Consider the following 25,773-nt stretch of genomic DNA (forward strand, 5'->3'; position numbering starts at 1 on the left):
AAATGACTGTCAGAAGTTTAGAAACGAGAGTACGATAATTAACCAGGATGGGGTCTATGTCGACCAAAACCGCCCTGATATGGCCCTTCGTGGTCGGCTGGGCGTTAAGCAAACAAACAAACAAAAATGTCGACCAAAAGAGTGGGATTCCCTGTAGGTAGAGTTCCTGTAGGATGATTCCCTGTATACAGGGAATACCACAGGGTGTAGTTCCTGTAGCGTTTCGCTGATATCGCTGAAAGTCACGTGATGCTTCGCGACATCGGTAGAATTTGATGGTTTTTTTTAATCTTTTTTTTATATTTCTTAGAAATTCGAGTATGGTTTGCAAGTTCTATTGAAAAACTCCACCCTGTGTATACAGGGAATCCCCCTGCAGGAACTCCAATTACAGGGAATCCCACTCTTTTGGTCGACATAGACCCCATCAGCATAATTAACCGGCACTGCCGATCTCGATGACAGAAAAAAGCCGGCAAAACAGCATATTCACATCTTGCAACAATATTACTTTTAACTTTTAGATAAAACTTCTGTGACAAAAATAAAAATAAAAATAAAAGATTCAGACTGGACATTACGAAAACGCACCACTGACATTGCAAAACGCAGGCTATAGCGGAACACGTCACTACACGCAAAATAAGTCATCACCTTCTAATGCAAAAATGAATGTTTATGATTTCGTCTAGACATAACATTTTGGGAATATTTTCACGTACAGTAAGACTAACTTTGTCAGTTATAATATTCCATTTTGGCCAGTAGTATATAATTATAATGAAGTTTTCTTTGTTTCGGCACTGAGTTGTACTTACAGTTACCGATGGTGGTCGAGGCTTATCAAACACTTGTCTCAGAGCCTGTGATGAGCGTCAACAGAATAACAGCTTGGTCTAACTATGAACCTAACAACAGGTTCTTGAATGAACGTGTCCGGCACACTTGAACAGAGAGAGTAGTAGCCTAGTGGAAGATCCTCCGTCTCCAGCACCCCTTCTCTCTCCCTCGATCAGTCTTGTCAGTCACGGTATGTGTGTGTGTATGTCACAGTGTGCGTGTCAGTGATTGAGTGTGTGTGTGTGTGTGTGTGTGTGTGTGCATGTCAGTGAGTGTGTGTGTGTGTGCGTGTCAGTGCATGAGTGTGCCGGTGTGTGTGTGTGTGTACATCATGTGTCAGTGAGTGTGTAGTGTGTGTGTCACAGTGTGTCCCTGCCAGTGTGTGTGTGTCTGCCAGTGTGTGCCGTGTATGCGTGCGTATGTGTGTGTGTCAGCGGTGTGTGTGTGTGTGCGTGTGCGTGTATCAGTGCCGTGTCAGTGTGTGTATGTGTGTGAGTCAGTGTTTGCAGCCGACGCGACGGCGTTCTTGGAATATGCCTTCTGAATGAAGCGGTATCATCATGCAGCTTCGCGACTGCATGGTGACTTTGACCGCCAAAGAGCTTGTACGGACACGCTTTTTGCTTTGACCATCCGGGATGATATGACGCCATTCAAGTTCAGACTCCCACAACGTGCTGCGCAAGTTCTCATCTGGAATGACTGGAAGCCAGCTGAGTCACAGTTGATCTGAGCCATGACCAGAACAAACTGCAGGCGTTGAAGATTAGCTCTCAAGCCACACCTGCCCATCTCCAAACTATGCTGAGAGAACAAAACGCATCACCAACTCCTGTAGTTGTAGATGGTTATAAACACGTTTTGAGAGTGCAGTCAGTTGTGCGTGTGTGTTTGTTGCTCGACTGCGTCATATATTTTTCTTTTATTGCATTTTTCACAGAGTAAAATCGTTCTAAAAGAGATAATATTTTTATCAGTATTATCAAAAACTAAACATGTTTGTCTGATTTAGTCACAGTTCGTATTTATCTAGATTAGTAGCTGTGTCTAGTTTGCGAATACTTTTCTATCTGGTATAATCAATTTGTGTGTGTGTGTGTCATTGCACTACTTGGTGCTTTGGCTGGAATACAGCTGTAGATCATTCATGGGCGAATTCTACAGTGTTGAGAGAAAATCAGTAAGTGTGCAGAGCCAGCAATGCCTGTTTTCTCAATACATGTATCATACCGGTTTCATGAAATTATCATGAATAGAGGTTTGGCTGGTTGTGATGGTGGTAGTGGTGGTGGTAATAGTAATTGGCACTGGCAGTACTGAGTAGTACAGTAATAGTAATGTGAAAGCTACCAGGTCCTTTGTAGGGGAAAGAGTTTGTACAGCAACGCTGTGTGTGTTAGTGTGTGTGTGTGTGTGCGTGTTTGAGAGAGAGAGAGAGAGAGAGAGAGAGAGAGAGAGAGAGAGAGAGAGAGAGAGAGAGAGAGAGAGAGAGAGAGAGAGAGAGAGAGAGAGAGAGAGAGAGAGAGAGAGAGATGAAATCAAATTTTTTTTCCGAGGGTTGTGGCATAAGCACAACGAGCTTTTTTTCAACCAGCCCTCGCCCAGAGAGGGGACTAATCTAATCACATATTTACACGGATATTCACGTAGAAAAAAAGGTAGAGAAAAACAACAACTCAATGTGCGCAGTTTCGTATAAAAATTATCTTCCAATTTCCCCACTGTGTTTTATAAAATAATCATATTATGGAAGCACATACATTCTTATCTTAGTTTTTATGTATTCATTGTTAGCAAACATCGGCATTATTCATGTCTTATTCTAAACGCAATCATTGTTATTTATAGATCACAGGCACTTGATGTAAAGTAGGTCACACACGTGTAAATGTTGTGCCCAGTTTTTTGTTTCTGTCTCTGTTATTATTTTAGTTAGCAGGTCTAGTTGAGCACGTATTGTGTATCATGTACCCTCTACTAGTCATTGTGCATTTTAGTTAATGGACTGATGATGTCATTTGTATGGAGTCGACGCACGTGCAAGGATATGTATGTGTGGGAGGGGGGGGGGGGGGGGGCGCGGGAGATGGAAACTTGCTGTATGTTATGTAATGTATATATTGTGTGTGATACGTGGAAAATGTGATACTATCTATTTGCATGTGTGATACAGGGACAATGTGATATCTGTAGGCCTAGGCCTATACCAGTGATTACTGTGTGTGATACATGAAATGTGATATGAATGCTGGTTTTATATGTTATACTTTTACTTTCTGTCTATGTCTTAATCCCAAGCGCAAAAACCTGACTGGTTGGAATGTATAAGATCGTATTTCTTCAAATGTGTGGTCAAGTGTGTAAATATGTGTTTTTCAAGTGGTTTTGATAAAACAGGAAGAATTGAGATTGGTCTGTAAGAGAGAGAGAGAGAGAGAGAGAGAGAGAGAGAGAGAGAGAGAGAGAGAGAGAGAGAGAGAGAGAGAGAGAGAGAGAGAGAGAGAGAGAGAGAGAGAGAGAGAGAGAGAAAGAGAGAAAGAGAGAAAGAGAGAGAGAGAGAGAGAGAGAGAGAGAGAGAGCTCTTCGACATGACAAGATTCAAATCCACCCATCCCATATCCAGTCATGAGCAATTGCGAGACAATACACAAAGTCATTCAAAGATTGTATACACCCTGTATTCAATCAAATGCTTAAGAACTTACTCTATGCTTTGGAACAGTAAATGACAATTTTTTCAGCCTCACACATGATTATAATAAGCATAAGCATGCATTCCCGAGTTAAACATACCAAATCAAACTTGGTGAACTCTCTCATGGTCATTATCGAATTTCACACTTTCCATTTAGAATACATTCAGAGGGTTCACACGGTCATCAGTGAGAGAGCACACACACACACACACACACACACACACACACACACACACACACACACACACACACACACACACACCCACACACTCGAATTAATCAAAGGGTTGCATAATTATCGGGTATCAACAATGTCCCAGAATATTCCATTCTATTTTTAGTGACATCGGCTTTTTGGAAAAGCCCAATAGGCGATTGTATCAATGCGCGTTGACCGCAGGTAATGGTCGTTAACCACTTCTAATTAATATACTTCTGACACACATCAATGTACACAACTCCAGCATTTTTCTCTTCTAAGCTTGTGTTTGTTTCTCAGTGGTGAAGTTGATGACAGCCTCAAAATCTGGAAGCACTGAAAAGTCAATATTCTTGAGGTTTTGACCTTGACATCTCTGCTGGTAACTGGGGTCAGTTCGCACAAGGTCATGGGCAAGGTCAGGTGTCAGCGAATGAAATGCTTCTCTCTTCACTCCAATTACACCGTTCTCATAGTTGTTGATCTGATAAAACAATACAAAAAGTAAGCACCATAGAGCACAACATGACAAAGGTACTGGCGTCAAACAAAAGTTGCAGATAAAGATGGCTCATTGCATGTATTTTTAGCGCTTCCCTTTCCTCCTTTCAAGGTTTAGAAAAACACACATATACACACAACCTCCACCCCCCCCTCCTCCAACAAAAAAACCCCCCAAAAAAAACCAACAACAAAAACAACAACCAAATAAAAAAACAAAAAAACACAACACACACACACACACACACACACAAAAACCAAAATAAAAACCACACGCACTCAATTTGATATGGGCATGGGGTTATTTTCTGTTTTTCATTGTAAAAAGGAGATAGAAGAAGGGAAAAAGCACAGTCGAAACCAGTTGTAATAAATCAACTAAACAACAAACCTTTTCATAAGCAGCAAACAGTTAAAATTCTACCAGAATCTGTGTTTTTTCTCAAAACCAACCTACCAACCCACCAGCCAACCTACCATTCTCCATTCAGGACTCATTTAGTGTGAATCCACAGCCCACTCTAACCACAGCATTGTACCTTCAGTGCTTCACACTCAATAATTGTTCTTAGTCAATTTCATCAGATCAGCTTGTCCCAATGTATACATGTATTCAAGGTAAACATTCAGCAAAGCAAGGAAACTTCAAAATATAAAAGTAAACACAGGTAAAGATATTAGTATGCAAACGATAAAAAACAAATCTAAATTCTTATTTAATATTTCCCACTCTCATTATAAGACAGGTGTGAGCACTGATGTACATGACAATGTATCTATTTATGAAGCACTCACCTTCAAAATCAATGGTAGTTCATACTCTGCATCAAGCACAGGCCACTCTTGGTCCAACACACTTCTCTCCTGTTGATGTCAAACAGAAATCACACAAAATTGCCACCTTTACATAAATTGACACGGAAAATGATCAGTAGAAAATGAAAAACACAAGGTGAGACAAAAAATCTACACAGGTAATATCACAGAAGTCCATTTTTTTCAGTTTTTAAATGGTGCAATTCAAGTACTGTATTAGCAAGGGAAAATACTAATTTCCAACTACTGTAACTTTTTTTTACATACACACACACAGACAATAATACACATAGACAAATAAACACACATGCACAGAAAAAGGCAGATAAGTACATGTAAAAGGAAATACACAAACATGGAGGAAAAAAGACAGACATTAAAGTTACTGGTCTTCTCACGTGGACCTGCATATACATGTATCCCCTTGGGCTTTCAGACACGCTTCAGGCATCTATATCCATCAAGAAAATTGCCAAGTTTCATCGACTTTCTTGCAAGGAGTCGAACACTGTAATTTTGCTACGAATTGATTTTTATCATTGTCCTGGTAGAGTAAGATGGAAAAAGCCGAACTAAGCAAGGCAGAATAACCCACTCAGATCCTGCACCTGACATTACGTCAAAAGCCAAAATGGAGGCCGAGTAGTCTTGATGAGAGCCAGAGTCCTTTTTATCTTGGGTAGTTTATATCAAGACTTTGTGTTTAATTATGTAAGAAAGTAGTAAAATATAGTATTTGGTTCCATTTCAGCATGTTGAACAGTCTTTAGTTCTGGACCGTGAAAACTGGTTTCGAGTATGATTCGAATGTGATTTAAATGTCCAATGTACAATCCACGAAGTAAGACAAACATTCAGTTAGTTATTAACCTAATTGTAACAGCGTGAGATCTGTGGTCTTGAAAACAAAAGAGAGTGTGACAAACTGTTGCTTCGATAAAGCTCTAAGTCGTCCAGTTTCAGAAAGTAAAAAGCCTAACTGTATCAGCGTGAGATCTGTGGTCTTCAAAGGACCGCACGTAACATTCATCCTCACAAACCGAAGACAGTGTGACAAACCGTTGCTTTGATAGGGCTCTAAGTCGTCCTGCATCTTTGACCAACCATAAGATAAATCATACATCACCCACCCAGTGATAGGAAAGCTGCAGGTCAGCCTTGCAGACAGAGGCCAGAGCTGTCCACAGTTCTGAGGCAAAGCAAGGGGCCATTGGCCCCAGCATGATACACAGGTCAGCTAGGCACCGTCTGTACGCCATGCTTTCCTGCAAAATGGGTGGGGGGACTTTCTGCAAGAAAACACACCATTTATGCACTGAGTAAATGAGTGCCAGGTAATAGCATTCTCCTCAAATTTGCTGAAACTTCCTGCCCATAAAACATTAAAATCCAAGTGATGATGACGTAAAAGCTGTAGACATGATATGCATGGCTATACACAAAGAACAATAGCACGAACCAGAACAAAACAGATAGGATGTCTTTCCCTTTTTCTGTGCCCAGTGTTTGGCGTTCAAACTTTATTGTAACTTTACAAACGTTAAATTTCTTTTCAAGAATCAAACTTCTCATTCATTGATTAAAAAAAGTGTGTTTCATTGAAGTAAGACTATGGAAACTTAATTCTTCTTCAGCTTCGTTCATAGGCAGAAACTCCCACGTTCCCTCATGTTTTTTTTGACCGAGTGGGTTTTTACGTGTATGACCGGTTTTTTTACCCGTCATTTAGACAGCCATATGCCGCTTTCGAAAAAGGAAACTTCCAATAAACTAAGCATCACTCTGTTCAACTTTTAAACAAATAATCTTGTTGTATTGCCCTGTGATTTACTGCAATAATTAACCTGTCATAATTTTAAATCTTCTATTTTAAATGGCACTTTTCATGTTTTAACTTCAAATGGCACTTTATATGCTTTTGTGTGTGTGTGTGTGTGTGTGTGTGTGTGTGTGTGTGTGTGTGTGTGTGTGTGTGTGTGAGTGTGTGTGTAACTGTTGTTTGTATTGATGTGTTGTAATGTTATTATGTGTTCAGCCACACGTAATTTCTCTTTTGAGACAATGAAGTATTATTGTATTGTATTGCATCATTAGAAGAAAAATACAGAGTGATTTTTTTTCTTTTTTTCTTCGTTCGTGGGCTGAAACTCCCACGTACACTTGTGTTTTTTGCACGAGTGGAATTGTATGTGTATGACCGTTTTTTACCCCGCCATTTAGGCAGCCATACGCCGTTTTCGGAGGAAGAATACAGAGTGATGACAGTTGACACTTTCTATCTGTTAAGACCTACCCCCAGTGTAGTGCTGTAGAGCTGCAGGAAGGCCACAGCTGTGTTCAGCAGAAAAGACGAGGAGCAGTGAAATGTTACCTGTTGCACAATTCAGTGAAATGTTACCTGTTGCACAATCAGCCATATTTCATTCATGCGTTTCATTGTTTGAGAATATTTCACATTCCATTAGTTATCGAGGCATAATATTCAATAACAATAACAAAAACAAGTTATTCATTATAGCAGGAAAGACAGACCATGCACAGTGGAGCACTTCCAACACACACACACACACACACACACACACACACACACACACACACACACACACACACACACACACACACACACACACACACACACACACACACACACATGTCAGCAAATACACACACACGCAGAGCACACAAACACAGAGTAAATGGTTTTGTATCATCACATCCATACACCAATCACTGAATCGGAAGCCCAACTCTAAAAGCAGCAAGCACACATGTCAGCAAATACAATAACACGCACATACAAACACAGAGTAAATGGTTTTGTATCATCACATCCATACACCAATCACTGAATCAGAAGCCCAACTCTAAAAGCAGCAAGCACACATGTCAGCAAATACAATAACACACACATACAAACACAGAGTAAATGGTTTTGTATCATCACATCCATACACCAATCACTGAATCAGAAGCCCACCTCTAAAAGCAGCAAGCACACATGTCAGCAAATACAATAACACGCACATACAAACACAGAGTAAATGGTTTTGTATCATCACATCCATACACCAATCACTGAATCAGAAGCCCAACTCTAAAACCAGCAAGCACACATGTCAGCAAATACAATAACACGCACATACAAACACAGAGTAAATGGTTTTGTATCATCACATCCATACACCAATCACTGAATCAGAAGCCCAACTCAAAAAGCAGCAAGGACAAATTCTGCTGCCAAGAATACTTGCCTTTCTCAAAGCCGAATTTCTGGCTTCAAACAACTTGTTTTCCCAGTCCGCTAATAACGCAGCATCATACTTGTCTCCCTTGGGGCTTTTGGTGCTTTTCACAAAGTTTCCAATCAACTGCCATATTCTTCCTTGCCACCTCAATATGCCCTTGTAAGCTGAAAACAATAGTAACGATTATACCCATAAACTCATGGAAATGTGTGTTGACACATAAATGTATGTGTCGTGCCAAATTCACGTACTTGCTGAATTCGCGGAATCTGCAACATTTGTGCCCATTTCGTGTAATTGACAAAACCCTTAAAGTTAGGGACTGGCTGCCGATTTTGCAAAAGGGGCAGTGTTTTGCCAAAAATTCATAAAGGCTTCTAAAACTTGCTCATTTTGCAAAATTGGCAGCCAGTCTGTAACTTTATGTGACATCAAAACATTGTGTTTTCATTGCTTTAGCTCCCTATGTTTGTATGATCTGTGTTGGTCTGTGTCAAGCCTAAGTTTTAAAATGCACGAAAAACTACACTTTGTTCCAAATTGTCATAACTTATTGATTATTGTGATATTTATCCATTCTAGCATCTAGCTGTCTACGTGTGGTGATACGCAAGGCATTTGGGAACTTTATAACCATAATTTGGCAGCCGTTTTCGCTAAATGGGCAAGTTTTATATTAGAAGCCTTGACGCATTTTTGGAAAAATGCTGCAGATTTTGCGAAATCCGTGAATTGGGTACGACATATGCATACATGCACATATACTCACACATACATACAATTGTTTTTGCAAATTCACAGACGCAGACAGGCACAGATACACAGTCTCACACACATACAGACATAGGTACAGACAGACAGAAACACAAAAAATTTACCCACACACCTGGGAAACAGGTAGAAGGGAAAGGTACATCCCAAAACACTCACCATCACTGGACCACTTTCTGTTGGCCTGAGGAGACACACTGGACAATATGCACAGCCGTGTGGCATCCACTCCAAACTCACCCAGCATCTCCTGTCATGCCAATATGCAAATATTCATTAACACAAGTTATTTTTTTTATTTTTTATATAATTTTTGTGTGTGGATTGATAATGGACCATTTTTTTTATAAAGCCTCAGAGTTGATAATACTATATACATGAAAAAATAAGGTGGACCCGCTGTACAAAGGTAAAAACACACACACTTCTTTTTTCTGATCTCCCAGGTCAACTTATGTGCAGACTTTTTATTTATTTTTTTAAAATTTTTTATTTTATGCAGCTTGTTATCGCGCGCATATTTCAACATACGGATTCAAGGCGCAGGGATTTATTTATGCCGTGTGAGATAGAATTTTTTTACACAATACATCACGCATTCACATCGGCCAGCAGATCGCAGCCATTTCGGCGCATATCCTACTTTTCACGGCCTATTATTCCAAGTCACACGGGTATTTTGGTGGACATTTTTATCTATATATGCCTATACAATTTTGCCAGGAAAGACCCTTTTGTCAATCGTGGGATCTTTAACGTGCACACCCCAATGTAGTATACACGAAGGAACCTCGGTTTTTCGTCTCATCTGAAAGACTAGCACTTGAACCCACCACCTAGGTTAGGAAAGGGGGGAGAAAATTGCTAACGCCCTGACCCAGGGTCGAACTCGCAACCTCTCACTTCTGAGCGCAAGTGCGTTACCACTCGGCCACCCAGACCTGCTCATGCCTTATCTCCCTTCATTAGTATACGCATGCACAAGACCAAGTGGGCACGGAAAAGATCCTGTAATCCATGTCAGAGTTTGCTAGGTTATAGAAACACGAAAATACCCAGCATGCTTCCGCCGGAAAGCGACGTATGGCTGCCTTAATGGTAGGGTAAAAACGGTCATACAGTGGTACCTGCGATGTGGGGCCCCTCTGATGAGAGGACACCTCCCTTAAAAGGACACATTCTGGGGTCCCTTTGTCTATTATCTCTACCAAAATATACCTGTCATGACAGGCCACCTGCAATGAAGGGACACGTTTAGCTGGTCCCAAGGGTGTCCTTTCATCGCAGATACCACTATACACGTAAAAGATGGTGGGAGTTTCAACCCATGAAGAAAGAAGGTGTCTTCTACATTCCCACTGACCTGTGGATCTACTCCATTGTACTTTGACTTGCTCATCTTCTCCCATCGCACAGCAACAGGGGCACCGGTCGACTTCTCCTTTGGCTTCGGCCCTGTAACAAATGAATCAATATCTGAATGAGTATTCTTCACTGTCAAAGCAGTATATAATTAACCACGAATCCTAATAATTAAACTTTCAGCCAACTGACCAAGGGAATGACTCACTGTGAGAACAAGGATAAGAGACATAAAACCATACACAGATGCTGAGGTAGATAAATAAATGAATACAGAGACTGACATGTAGACCAACGGACGGATGGAGGATGGACGGACAGACAGCCAGCCAGCCAGCCAGACACTGAGACCATCAGCAAACAGAAGAAAAGGTAGGAGCCATGCAGAAGACAGAGGATCAGAGAATAGAGGGAAAGACAGCATGAGTCGAAGAGAGGCAGAAAGAGTTCAATATTAACAAAGCCAAAAATTAGCAAATATACAAAATATCCCATAAAAATTAGATTCTGCTACATCGTAATTGGTAAAAATGTTTGAAGAAAGATTCCGATCCAAGTCAGCAGTAAGCGCCACGGTCTTTTGTGCAACAAAAATTACCTGACAAGTCAACCTGATCTGGCGAGAGATAGCGCCCAGTGTCTTTGACCCTGAAGCTCTGACCCATCACCATGCCCTGGGTCAGCAAATTGACGAAGGGCTCACGCTGTTTCAGCAAGCCCTCGTCAAACAGGAAGTGACAGAAGAAGCGAGCGTAATACAGATGCATCACCGCTGAAAGAAACAAAAACAGTATTTTGAGATGCTTTTCTGAAAACTTACCCCCCCCCAGGAAATATCCTCTCTCATGCAACACTTTTGATTTACAGGGATGCTTTACACAAAACACATTCTTCTAACAAGAAACATTTTTTCTCATCATTTTTTAAGTCTTACATTTCCATTGGTATTTCAGCCAAATCTGTTACTCTCAGATTCACACATACTTATGAAGGACTGGGTGGCCGAGTGGTAACGCACTTGCGCTCGGAAGCGAGAGGTTGTGAGTTCGACCCTGGGTCAGGGCGTTAGCAATTTTCTCCCCCCTTTCCTAACCTAGGTGGTGGGTTCAAGTGCTAGTCTTTCGGATGAGACGAAAAACCGAGGTCCCTTCGTGTACTCTACATTCGGGTGTGCACGTTAAAGATCCCACGATTGACAAAAGGGTCTTTCCTGGCAAAATTGTATAGGCATAGATAAAAATGTCCACCAAAATACCCGTGTGACTTGGAATAATAGGCCGCGAAAAGTAGGATATGCGCCGAAATGGCTGCGATCTGCTGGCCGATGTGAATGCGTGATGTATTGTGTAAAAAAATTCCATCTCACACGGCATAAATAAATCCCTGCGCCTTGAATATGTGCGCGATATAAATTGCATAAAAATTTAAAAAAATTAAAAATTAAATCCCTGCGCTTAGAACTGTACCCACGGAATACGCGCGATATAAGCCTCATATTGATTGATATTGAGTGATTGATTGAACACAAGTAGGCTCACCCACATACAGATGCATGCCTGAAAACGCAGACATACATGCATGCAGAAAGCTCCCCCTTCCTTGAGCTTGCTCCCTTTCTCTCTCTCTCTCACACAAACACACACCCACGCGCACACCCACGCATGCACGCATGCATGCATGCACGCACACACACACCATGTTCTTTGCCTCCAATGTAGAGGTCCACAGGCATAAACTTGTCTGCCATTTCCTTGCTGCACGGCACAGTGGTATTGCTGGGGTCGAGGTAGCGCAGAAAGTACCACGACGAGTCCACAAATGTGTCCATTGTGTCCGTCTCTCTTTTGGCAGCACCACCACACCTTCACAGAAAAAAAAGAGGCCCAATTTATATTGGCACGATTAGAGAGACAAGTCAACCTGATCGACTTGTCGATTTTACTTTAGAATTTGACAAAACTTGCCACTTGGCCCACGCGCAAGTGACTCGCAATTTCTATATCCCAGTAACGTTTTTACTGGCAGCAGCAGTTTTTTTGCGCATCCCTGCAGTCTCAGTAGCTGGCAATTGACTCACTTTGGACAGGTGGTGTTGATCCAGTCGTGCTGCTGGGCCAGAGGTGAAGGTCCTCGCCCCGTGAAGTTGTCAATGGATGGCAGTTCCACTGGTAGCTGGTCGTACGGCACTGGTACTGCCTGAAACAGTCTTCAAGCTATGCACAATGTTGTCAGCAGTTGTTGTTGCCAGAGGCAGACTTGCACTAACAATTTAGACTGCTGTTCACTTAGGTAACTGATATGTGTGTGTGTGTGTGTGTGTGTGTGTGTGTGTGTGTGTGTGTGTGTGTGTGTGTGTGTGTGTGTGTGTGTGTGTGTGTACGCGTGGGTGCATGTGTGCGAGTGTGCGAATATTTGCATGCGTGTGTGGGTGTGTGCGGAGATGGTGGTGTTGATCCAGTGTGTGTGTGTGTGTGTGTGTGTGTGTGTGTGTGTGTGTGTGCGTGCGTGAGTGCGTGCATGTGTGCATGCGTGGGTGCATGTTTGCGAGCGTGCGTATGTTTGCATGCATGTGTGCGGAGATGGTGGTGTTGATCCAGTGTATGTGTGTGTGTGTGTGTGTGTGTGTGTGTGTGTGTGTGTGTGTGTGTGTGTGTGTGTGTGTGCGTGTGTGTGTGGGTGCATGGGTGCATGTGTGCGTGTATGTGTGCGAGCGTGTGTATGTGTGCATGCGTGTGTGTGGAGATGGTGGTAGCGTGGTGAGGTACACCTGGAGGAACACTTGTCTTTACCAGACACTTTTCACAGTGAATCATGGGGATGGGTGTTCCCCAGTAGCGCTGCCGGGAGACCAGCCAGTCTCGGGAACGTCTGCTCAACAAGTTACCCCCCACACCCAGTTCCTGCCAACATCAAATATAGAGAAACATATTGCTGTTAGTGTTATAGTAAAGTATCTCTTTCTGAAACTGTATTTCATTTAGAAGCTAATAGACTAACAGACAATAACAGCAAGAGAACCCCACATATCACTCTTACCTTTGCTTTGCGAAGAACAGCATCAAAAGCTTCTGATCTTGTCAATCCACTTATCTGTCAAACCAAAAAAGAGATACAAGTAGTGTTTTTATTATGGAAGCTGAAAACACACACACACACTCACACACACGAGTAGACAGGTGCACACATATGAAGACTGATGGACAAGACAGACAGGTCCATATACACACGTGCAAAAACACACACACACACACACACACACACACACACACACACAAATGCCCACAAAATCAACAACAGACACAAAAACCCAATTTCACACACACACAGACACACAAGAGATACACAAAGCAACTAACATCTTGTGAATGAACAAGTTTTTCTTCTCCTTCACTGCCCTTTAGAACGTTTGTGTACTCAATGCCCAATCGGTCTGCCACCTTTCTTGCCGAGTCATGAACACTGGGTATGCCTGTCAAGCACAGAGAAAAACACACGTTCATGTTGCACATTGACACAGGTGTCAGTTATTAAATGAATTCAGCAAGAGAGCAGCCAGGCTGTATATTTTTGGTATGTGTCCAAGTTGAAGAATGCCTTTATCCCAAGTAAAACACAAAAACAAATCTGTGATGATTTACCGTATTTGACGGATTACAAGACGCACCGTTTTATAAGCCGCACCCCCGACTTAAAAAAAACAAGAAGAGCAAACGCTCGATCGAGTCACTTTCGCAGTTCTGAATATTATATGAGGCATCAGATGGACAGGAAGAAATTGCTATTCACAACACAATGAGTCACGTTCACATAAAATTTGAGCCCGGTCACTTTTATAGTTTCCGAGAAAAGCCCAACGTTAAGTTGTGTGTTGCCGAACAGAAAAGGCTAGTTATCTCCCTTGTTTTTCTGATAACGTTCGTAAAAGGCTACAGATGTAAATACTTTGATGTAAAGAATAATCCTACAAAGTTTCAATCACATCCGATGAACTTTGTCAAAGATATAAAATGTCTAATTTTTCCTTTGACGCTGACCTGTGACCTTGAAAAAGGTCAAAGGTCAACGAAACCATCGTTAAAGTGTAGAGGTCATTGGAGGTCACGACTAAACAAAATATGAGCCCGATCGCTTTGATAGTTTCCGAGAAAAGTCCAACGTTAAGGTGGTGTCTACGGACGGCCGGACGGCCGGCCGGACAGACTAACACTGACCGATTACATAGAGTCACTTTTTCTCAAGTGACTCAAAAATTGGGACGAGCCACGTATAGGCCGCGTCACTATATTAGCCGCCGTCAAAAAAATATAATCAGATCGTGTCAATCAATCAAAACAACCAGGCAAACAAAAGTACGGTATTTGGCGAAATAGGCTCCGAGAATAAACAAGTGAAACAAAGAAGAAAAGTGAAAAAGTTTGAAGAAAAATATCACACACACAATTTGTAACCAACACACACATGTAGTCCCACCCGGAATAAGCTTTTTTGGGATGATTTACGACTTTTGCGCACATTTCGAGCAGACGAAAACACAACATGGCGGCTCTCGCTCCCCCAACTATCGCGAGACACATAAAAACGAAATCTCGCGCGCGCGAGATCCTGATACATCCGGTGTTTCTCTGTACGCTATCTTGTCACGACGATTTGTTGACAAACGAAGATTCGCGAAAGAAAGAGAAAAGCGCCGAGTCTTGAGTAGAGAGCTAATAAAGTACCGGTAATCGCTAATCGAGCGAAATGAAAATCTTTAACGTGCACACCCCAATGTAGTGTACACGAAGGGACCTCGGTTTTTCGTTTCATCCGAAAGACTAGCACTTGAACCCACCACCTAGGTTAGGAAAGGGGGGAGAAAATTGCTAACGCCCTGACCCAGGGTCGAACTCGCAACCTCTCGCAAGTGTGTTACCACTCGGCCACCCAGTCCTCTGGCATGCTGACAAGTTAAATATTAATTATATATTGCAAGTCTTAAAATTTGAAAGACTTTACAGATGATACAAAAATGCACAGAGTTTCTGAACACTCCCCTTCTTTCCTTTGTGGATAGTGTGCATTTCAGTGGGGGAGGGGAGGCTTCATTTCAGTAAACTAAACTTTAAAAGCTATTTTCTGACACTTGGCAAACAAAAACCGCTCAGGAGTATCTGTCTTGCTAGTTTTTTCCCCCCAACTTAGCTGTTTTTTTAGACGAATCAACAAGATAGTTCACTCAAAACACACACACAAACCCATGCTAAACCTTCAAATAAAATGTCACAGAAGCAATGACAAATATCCAAATAAATCAAGCTTGCCAGTGTCAAATCTAAGTTTGAGAAACCAAATTGGAACTTTCTATGAGCGTCTTGAGTATATACACAGAACAAACCCAGTTGCACGTCATTGAAGGCATCAAACTCCATGGAGGCTGACACTACGATGGGGACAGGTTTTCCTGTGAATGGATGCACAGCTTTTGCTGACAATGGAATGTCTGAAACAGAAAGAAATATGTTTACTTGATCTACGAATAACGGACAAGCAGATACAGGGTGAAAATACAAGAACCAAAGTGAAAACAGATTCATAATTGTGTGAATGGTATGTACAAAGTGATATGTTTTGTTTGTGCGTATATTTCCCAATAATTGTAAAGTGCTTTGAGCAGGGATTAACCCTGGATATATGGGCTCTAGAAACATTATGCATTATTATTATTTTTCAGAAAAAGCAAATTAGTACAAACCATATTTCAAATCAAAGGTTACCCACCACAAAAAACATGCCCTGATATTTCCTTTAATGAAGCATAATGCTGGAGAAGTTAGGCACCTTGAGCCACAGGAGCTTGTATCCAATCGCCGGTCGATCATTATTTACTCCTTATTCCATATATTTACTCCTTATTCCATACAGTCTACTACTACTATAGGGTAAGCATGCAGCAGTAAATAATTAGCATGCAGGAGTAAATAATTATCGACCGGTGGTTGGATACAAGCTCCTGTGCCTTGAGCCATCTACATTGCCACACAAATAAAACAGTTCATCACTTAATGATCAAGAAATAAACCCCACACATACAAATCTATAAAGTGGGTCTGAATATCTTAACTTCAAAGACTGGGAATGACTATCACATTAAAAACATACCTGCATCATCAGGGCTGAAGTTTTCCTAAAAAAGAAGATGACACAACATCAAGAGATAAAGGAAAGGGTTGTCGCTTGACACAGCAATACACAAGTTACAAAAAAATGCACATATATTATCATAAAGGATCTAGGAAGGCAATGCAGGTACTGGAAGTGGTGATGACATTTTATTTCATTCTTTTAATTTAATTTAATTTAATTTACTGTATCCCATTGCTGAGAAATTTGTTCGCTTACTCCCAGTGGAAAGCTAGCAGCAATAAGAGTCGGGCTACCCAGGTGCAGTGATGTACATTTTTCTAGCAGCCTTTAGGACAATTGTTCTGAAGACTGAAAATCAATAGGACACAATGTCCTGAGATTACAATTTCAATAGGACAAAAACACCGCATTTAAAAAGATTTTTCAGTTTAAATTCTTCCACCTTCCGCGACTGTCATGACTAGATACTCAAAGGATTGAATCAAATTTCAAAGTTATTGTCGGGGTTTTTTCACTGTCCATCTGTCGACAATGTTTTTCAGGCACTTTCACCATCACTCTCCACTTCGACGAGTTCGTTCTCGGTTGACGTTGTTGTTGGTTCAGCTGAAGCCACAGTGGCTGGCGAACGCAGCATGGACATCAATGTCTGCTGATTTTTATCTGCTTTGAGCTTTTTTTTTGGACCCATGTCGTTTCTCTTTCGTTTTATTTTCGTTCGAACGCACAACGGTTTTTCCGGATATTATGACGAAAAGTAATGCCTTGCGCATGTGCGAACATGCACGGGTGGTTCCCATTGGTTTACACGATTTATTGCTGAGCCAATGAATGCACTCGAGGCACCATATGGGTTCGGTTTTCTTTTTTTCTTCTTGATCCAACTTGAGGATAAATTAATTCAAAGAATCAGATCCCATATGGTGCCTCGTTCACTCAGCAAACTGGTCACACGCAGTGCATACTTTCGCTTGGCAAAACCGAAACCAGCTTTCCTCACGCAGTGTTTACTTTCGCTTGGCAAAACCGAAACAAGCTTTCCTCTTGAAAATTGAACAGTCCGCATGTCCGCTTCATTGTCAAAAACGATCGGACCCTTGACCACTTCTTCTGTAGGTTAATCGGACCTGTGTCCTGCTGGGGTTAAAGCTATAGGTCCTGGGGAAATTGGATCGGTTAGAGACCGGAGACCGACTAAAATGTACATCACTGCAGGTGTGTGCGTTTTCAGGTGTAATGAACCAGCTGCACTTATGGTGGAATGACTGGTCTTTTATGTGCCATTGTGGTGACATGGATATGGATATATGGGGTGGGACATGGATATCGTCCTCTGAGTCTGCACATAAAGTTGACCCATGTCCGTCCTGGCCTCGAATAGACCATAGGATTTTAGGGAACTTATTTCATTATCTTCAAGTACTCCAATTGGAAAAAAACCAGCAAGCCACACACACACACACAGACACACACACAGACTCTCTCTCCCTCTCTCTCTCAAAAACTGATTTTATTTTTTGTTTAAAAAAAAATGAATGTACGTGTATATATATGATTAGAGTAGTCCCTCTCTGGGCAAGGGCTGGTTGAAAAAAAGCTTGTTTGTATTGCTTATGCCACACCTCTCATAAAATAAAATATGATTTGATTTGATTTGATTTGAATGCGTACCTGGTAGAGCTGTGTCTGATTCAGCCTGTTTTGTGGAGAGATGGCAATGAAGGCCACACCGTACACTGCCTCTGGGGTTGACGTGTAGATGCTCAGTGGTTCATGCTCATGTCCATCCTCACACTGCACATCACAAAGACACGGTACAGAACTTACGACACAACGCAGTGGAAACATCCCCGCTCCCCCATCTCCCATAAGACCGCCCAAATCTGAACAAATCACGTGTTAAAAGAGAGGGAATCTTAAAACAATTGACAATGTACACAGTCTTATCAGCCCGTCTACAACAGGGTTCCACTGTACCTGGAGATAAAATGGACACATAGTCCCATTATTTTTGGTTGCTTGGAAGTGAGATGTGAGAAAGCTAAATCTCTCTTGACAACTGCTTTGCGAGGGTGGTTTACAGCTCTTCTTTTTCGTACAATTTACATTCTTTGCAGACAATCTCCCTCTAGTATTTAAAATGTAAGCTAGTGTCCTGTCAGCATCTGTGTCTGCACTTATAAAACAATTGGTTCAACTACTCTTCTGAATTATAAAACATTTTCTCTTCTGCTGCTGTTTTCAGAGACATTCCTAAATATGCCAACAAGCCGTGAAGAATTCTGCCAAGTTGTCAACCCCTCTCAGTGAAATAAACTTGCTTCATCCATTGAAAATTACCAATGAAGTGACACTGGCCCAGGGTGGGTTTCCACCAGACTACTCTTACAATGTGACTCAGTTCTGTTTGACAAAACAGATCATAACTACAGGCTGACCAAAAAAAATTGACAGTACAGAGGAACCCCCCTTTTTAGACCTCCAAAAATCTGAAAAAATCAGGTTTTAAAAAGGAGGGAGTCTTAAAATGGTGGTACATTTACAGAAGTTATGAATATGAAGTCTAAGAAAACAGGGTCTTAAAAGGGAGGAAGTCTTAAAAGGGAGGAAGTCTTAAATTGGGGGGTCTTAAAAAGGGGGGGGGGGGGGTCACTGTATACAGGTACATGTTCGGGTTTCTTCTGCCAAAAATCCCACCTGCAGGGAAAAGTGTAGCCTGGTACCATCACACTCTCCTATCCAGTGTCGCTGCATGGCAATGATGTCACGCCACAGGGTCTCGTCCACTTCTGACAGGCCATCATACAGGGACTGTAACACAACACACACAAACTGTCATGATGGTATCCATGTCCCATCCCCATGTCACCTCAGTGGCACATAAAAGACCTCAGTCATTCTGCCATAAGAGCAGGTGGCTGATTACACTTAAACACGCATACACAGTTAATCTTGAAGTGTCTCTTGAAATTATATGTAATAAGCGACTGCAGATGAGAAGAACTACAACAAGATAACAATGAAAGCGTACTCATCAGGAAAAAACAGCAACACTTATCAAATCAGTCTTCATCAGCAAACAAATAAAATATAAGGAGAAATGAAAAAAAGAGAGAGAGAGAGAGAGAGAGAGAGAGAGAGAGAGAGAGAGAGAGAGAGAGAGAGAGAGAGAGAGAGAGAGAGAGAGAGAGAGAGAGAGAGAGAGAGAGAGAGAGAGAGAGAGAGAGAGAGAGAGAGAGAGAGAGAGAGAGAGAGAGAGAGAGAGAGTGAAGAAAATCAGTATGTTATCTTGTTCTATCTCTTGAAAGACTTCTCGTTCTGTGAGTGTTCTGCACTTGACTGTGTTACCTTTGCATAAGCAGACACTTTGATGTACCACTGTTTGAGAAAGCGTTTCTCTGCTATGGCCCCCGACCTCCATGATCTACCAGCCTCGTCCACCTGTTCGTCAGCCAGTACTGTCTGATCCACTGGGTCCCAGTTCACTTCTCCCTGCACAGTGAAAATAGCTAGCTCACTTAATTCACACCCAATTCACAGAGAGAGAAGGAGAGAGAGAAGGAGAGAGAGAGAGAGAGAGAGAGAGAGAGAGAGAGAGAGAGAGAGAGAGAGAGAGAGAGAGAGAGAGAGAGAGAGAGAGAGAGAGTCTGACAGAGTGAGAGAAAGAGAAAAACCAATAAGCAGGGATACAGAGTGTGACAGACTACTGTATTTTTTCAATGCACATCAAGCACCCACACACATACCCCCCCCCCCCCCCCCCCCCTCCCTCCTTCGTCGAAGATTACTTGGCCAAAATTTCAATGAATTTGATTGAAAAATGAGGGTGTGACAGTGCCGCCTCAACTTTTACAAAAAGCCGGATATGACGTCATCAAAGACATTTATCGAAAAAATGAAAAAAACGTCTGGGGATATCATACCCAGGAACTCTCATGTAAAATTTCATAAAGATCGGTCCAGTAGTTTAGTCTGAATCGCTCTACACACACACACAGACAGACAGACAGACACACACACAGACACACATACACCACGACCCTCGTCTCGATTCCCCCTCTATGTTAAAACATTTAGTCAAAACTTGACTAAATGTAAAAAAGATGACACAAACCTCTCTCTGGTAAACAAGCCCAGCTTCCAACATCTTGAGAAACAAGTACTGGGTCCACCTGTAGTACGAGGGATCACACGTGGCATACTCCTGTAGACATAAGAAGCACACAAATGTGTCAAATTACAGATTTAGTAATAACACTAACAAATCAACTACCACTTTCTTACAATCCAAAGGACAAATCTGTGCAGTGACATTCAAAAGAACAATAGTAGGTTGGAACCACTGTAATCTACAGGCAGGTTTGAAGAAATTATTTTGAACTTTAATCAAAATTCCCCCCTCCCCCCTCCTTAATGGGAAAAGTTTTCCATTGACAGCAAAAAAGTGATTGCCTCTGGTCCAGATAAAGACAAGAAATTCCTCCGAGGTAGGAAAAACACGCCCGTCCTTACCATTCTCACTGCCACCAACTGAGAAGGTTATTTCCCTTTGACCATTAATATGTCCCTCTATAAGTCCTTGTAGAATCTTAATCCACCAATAACTCCCTAACCGTGTGTTTGACTGGTCCCAATTTTTGTAAGGACCGTCTCAGGAATGTATAGAACCTGTTCACCAAGTTTGGTGACGATCGGTCCGTTCATTCTTGAGATCTATATGCGAACACAAACACACACACAAACAAACAAACAAACAAACACATCGACCGAATACTATACACACCCCTATACCGGGGGTGTAAAAACACTCAACCCAACATTTTTCTTAGTAGTGGTAGTACATGTAGTAGTTTTGGGACTGGCGATATCGCCTAGGCCTCGCGGCACATAAGTTGTCCCATTCTGTGGTTGTATACAGTTGGAGTTTTATTTCTTCATTCGTCAAAATCAACAAATCTTTCTAATAATTTCGTGGACTTGTCAAGGAGATTTGTTAAAACTGTTAGTACCTGGTGCAAATTTGAACATATCTGGCGTTTCTTAACCCTATACCATCAGTATAATTATATCCACAAGAGCTGTGGGACCACAAAACACAAGTTAGCCCTTACTCTGTGCCAGTCGAAACTGCAGCCGAGCTGTTCAAGTTGCTGTCTCATGCTTTCAATGTTCCTGCAAGCAAACAGAATAGCATGAGCCTGGACCAGTTGTAAAATGACCATGTACGTGTATATGAATCATAATATAACACTGTTACCAACCTTGTTACATAATATGTGTACAGAAAAAGTATTACTTTCTGCAAAAAGGCAGACACATCAAAACATATTTCATATTGAAACCTCAGAGTCATAAACTTAACCCACCAAAGCACCAATTCAAACCAAATTTCACAGAATATTTGACGACCGTGTGTTGAATCCAGGGATGTTGCTGGGATTTATTTTCTTCAGCAAACTTGCCGAAGTGGTAAGTTTTTTAAGGATTAAGGCAGTTCTGTCACCATTTCCCCACACATAAGAAAAAGTTTAGCAGCTCTGCTGGCATAGAACTGAAATAACCCGGAAGATGTGACGTCACATACCAGGGATCGCGTTTACCGGTAATTTCCGGTATTTTACCGGTTAAGATTCGCCAATACCGGAAAAAAAAGTGGATGTCGGTCAGACGTACCGAATGTTATTTGGTTTGACCGGTAAAAAAAAAAAGTAGTAATTACAAAAATCGTTTGTCAGTACGAGAGAGAGAGAGAGAGAGAGAGAGAGAGAGAGAGAGAGAGAGAGAGAGAGAGAGAGAGAGAGAGAGAGAGAGAGAGAGAGAGAGAGAGAGAGATTTGGATGGCTTGTTGTGACAGCGCTACAATGTTGCGATTATGTCTCCATTGATGACACTTGATGTCAAGGTGTCAAACATGACGTCAAAAATCAGACATCATACTTTTCGCGCCATTTCTTTCGGTTCCCGGTCCATCGTAAAATCTTTCAGTTTATGTTATAAGGGACGGCGTCTAACTATAGCCGACATAGCATCATACCGGGAAATCACGTACTCACACCAGCTTAGATCTTTGTCTACATACCGTTGATTATTGTGAGGCGAGTCGATTGCGATGAAGAAGCAACGATCTTTACTGTCTTTTCTACCCCCACGAGGTGAGAAAGGGCCTTTTAATGAAGGAACTGAAAGTAAAAGTACTTCACGGCCTAGTACATCAGAGCCCGAGTCTCAAGCGGCGGCACAGAAACCAACATCGGCATCTTCCACTGTCAAACGATTTCAGGAAAAATGGTGCGAAGAGTTTCTGTGGTTGCGGACAGAGGGGGAGGGGAATAACTTTCTCATGTTTTGTGAAGACTGCAAAAAAACACGTCAAAAAAATGGTTACACAAGAGGTTGTCGAAATTTTCAACATTCATCTCTCGAAGACCATTCAAAATCGCTAAGTCATAGAAATGCTGTTGGCTCTGCGCGTGAAAACTTTTTGACAACAAAGACTAGACGAAAGTGAAACTGTAACAGTAAGTAACTAGTGAGTAAGTCTTCCAGTTGCGTGATTACTATTTGCTTTCCTATTTTATTTCGGAACTCTCTCTCTCTCTCTCTCTCTCTCTCTCTCTCTCTCTCTCTCACAGCGGCTGCTGATGTGTCACTGTCAAGTTGTGCGACAGTTGCTTTGAGGGGGGGGGGGGGGGGGGGGGAGAAAAAAAACGTCCGCATATCACTGACATTGATTTAATGTATTGTAAGTCATTGTTTGTCTTTTACTGGTTGCCTTGGCAAGCTTACCGATTTTCGTGAGAGCCTTGTAGCCAGCTCATGACGTCATACCGGTTTGAAAAATACCTAGCGCGATCACTGACATACTGAAAGAAGAGCGACCCTGAGATTCACTCAGTGGGACTGCGTTCCTTACACCAGGCTAAATCAAGTCATTGTAGCTCTGCCAAAGTTACATCAAAGTCTTTGGCGATTTGAAAGAAGTTTGTCAACTGCCAAAACCAAACCACATCCCTAAAGTCAAGAACTTTTTGTTTTACTGTGCTAAGAACAAAACATCACAACTACTATAAATCAACAACAAACCATCTTTAATTATAACCTTCAAAAACAACAATCCTACTTATAGGTCCACTGGTCTGGTTTCTCCCCTCTCTCGATGGCAGCATTTTCAGCAGGTAGCCCAAAGGCATCCCAGCCCATGGGATGAATGACGTTGCGCCCAAGCAGTCGCTGGAACCTGGCCATGGTGTCGCTTAGGGTGTAGACTCGAACATGGCCCATGTGAAGCTTGCCGCTTGGGTACGGAAACATGGAAAGGACGTAAAACTTGTCTTTGGAGTTGTCCATCTATGAAAATATTATTTACAAAGGTTTTCACATATCTTTAAAGAACAAACGACATTGCAAAAGGGCCATACTATAAATTTTGTGAGGCGTGAAAAAATCATAAATGACTGAAAATGGTCAAAATCATAGAGTATGCAAAACAGAGGTCTGTTAAATCAAGTATAAATCATGGAGTGCCTGAACTTATGCAAAAGAAAGACAAACGCAACTTACTTTCATGCTACGCTGCTTGTCATTTTCCCTGATGATTGGCATCCAGTGACTTTCTATTTCATCATGTTCCTTCTTTGTCAGTTTCTGTTCCTGAAAGTTTTAAGATGATCCGTCAGACAAAAACTCACGCAATTTGTCCACAACATACAGTTGGCAGTGCTTCATTAGTTCATATCATGGCTGTGGTTTCACAAAAGATCATAATTGTTATTAACTGGACAGCGATATTATAAAGTGGCATAACCTTAATACAAGCACTCTGATTCTGAAAGTCTCATACAATACATGTACTGTGACTTGCCGTTTTTCCTCTTCTTCTTCAAGGTACTGAGGAAATTCCTATACAGGGCCATTGTATCCTCTTTGGTTGGTGTGCCTAAGGTCCCTTGAGTAAAAGAAAAAGTGGATAGTGTACCTATGAAAATAAAAACAGGGGTCGGTTGGTAGGCATGCACTGATGCAGGCTACTGCTTTCCTTCAAGAAGAGTTAAATTGTGCATACTGTAATTGTAAAGATCTACATACACTGCTGAAGCAGACTTCAGTTTCTGTCCAAAATTACAGAAGTCCTATGATATTATCATACCCAAACACCAGTCTTGCTGAAAAGACTCCTGGACAGAGGTCCGAGTCCCTGTGCACACAGTCTCTGACGAAGGAAACTCCATGTGGACCAGGTCAGTCCCTTCCTAGCAGGCATGCTCATAGTGCAGACCGGTTCACAGAACAGCGCACTCATCAAATGTTCTGCTTATCTGTTGCCTGAAGAAGATTTTTCTGGGGTTCTTTGCACCTGAAACAACCCGGAGAGGTTTGTAAAGTTCTGTAAGTTTGTTGCTAGACGACGTCGCTGCACACACCGACCCGTCGCGCCAAAGCCAGCAATCTGGATGCTAGCGACGTACCCTACAGATACAGATCTATACAGATAATTTGTTTACTTTCTTTACGTGAAAAATCAGCCGATGTAAAACTAAAATGCCAAAACATGTTTAATAACGTATCACTATCAGAGAGAGAGAGAGAGAGAGAGAGAGAGAGAGAGAGAGAGAGAGAGAGAGAGAGAGAGAGAGAGAGAGAGAGAGAGAGAGAGGGAGAGAGAGTGTGTGTGTGTGTGTGTGTGTGTGTGAGAGATAGAATGTGAGAGATAGAAAGTGAGATAGAAAGTGAGAGAGAGAAAGAGAGAGAGCTCCCGAGTCTGAGAGCTCTAGAGAGCTCTAGAGATTGCAGTTGCAGAGATCCTGTTGAGTAATTCACCGCTACTGTTCAATCGTCAAAGACGCAACTTTTACATGATAATTTAAAACAGACAGTTTCAAAGCTAGTTAATGCTTGCAAAGAACAGTATCACTTCAAACACCTCAATGTCATGTTTTCGGAATGGGCGCAGCCATCTTGCAAAACATGATAAGGGACACCATTCATATCTTTATAGAGCACCAATTCGATGAGTAGTCTCCCTTACTCTCTCTCTCCCTCCTCTCAGTCTCTCTACCCCCCTCGCTCTCACCCCCCCTTGCTCTCTCCTGTCGCATTGCATGCTCTTCACCAGCATACAGGTATTTCCCCCAGTGTTTTTTTTTGAACAGTGAAAGTTGTCTGTTTGTTTTTGGACGTTTGATAACAGTGACTCAAGTTGTCTCCCTCCGGCAGTGTTTAT

At 41.9% G+C, this 25,773-nt stretch overlaps 2 protein-coding genes across 2 annotated transcripts in view; both read right to left on the bottom strand.

The window, feature by feature from the left end:
• The window catches only part of LOC138950322 (regulator of microtubule dynamics protein 1-like), a 25,146-nt gene extending 21,480 nt beyond the window's left edge, over positions 1-3,666 (bottom strand). Inside the window, exons 1-2 of the mRNA XM_070322072.1 lie at positions 3,634-3,666; positions 1,506-1,644 (exon numbers count right to left, since the gene is read on the bottom strand). Coding sequence (XP_070178173.1) covers positions 1,506-1,644; positions 3,634-3,666 — 172 coding nt within the window. The remainder of the gene's footprint in view (positions 1-1,505; positions 1,645-3,633) is intronic.
• On the bottom strand, positions 3,497-25,543 carry LOC138965091 (probable leucine--tRNA ligase, mitochondrial). The gene is made up of 24 exons (XM_070337227.1): positions 25,474-25,543; positions 24,700-24,906; positions 24,114-24,203; positions 23,674-23,900; positions 21,665-21,725; positions 20,668-20,757; positions 19,902-20,045; positions 19,251-19,364; positions 18,225-18,347; positions 16,569-16,593; positions 15,805-15,909; positions 13,787-13,899; positions 13,467-13,520; positions 13,220-13,330; positions 12,508-12,626; positions 12,126-12,292; positions 11,029-11,202; positions 10,432-10,523; positions 9,228-9,318; positions 8,304-8,461; positions 7,346-7,423; positions 6,183-6,341; positions 5,032-5,100; positions 3,497-4,219 (listed from the first exon to the last, which is right to left on the bottom strand). Exons 2-24 carry the CDS (start codon positions 24,850-24,852, stop codon positions 4,013-4,015), a joined length of 2,724 nt encoding a protein of 907 aa, XP_070193328.1. The 5' UTR covers positions 24,853-24,906; positions 25,474-25,543; the 3' UTR covers positions 3,497-4,012.
• Positions 25,544-25,773: the final 230 nt, after the last annotated feature.

This window comes from Littorina saxatilis, linkage group LG1, assembly GCF_037325665.1.
Source record: "Littorina saxatilis isolate snail1 linkage group LG1, US_GU_Lsax_2.0, whole genome shotgun sequence".
NCBI lineage: Eukaryota > Metazoa > Mollusca > Gastropoda > Littorinimorpha > Littorinidae > Littorina > Littorina saxatilis.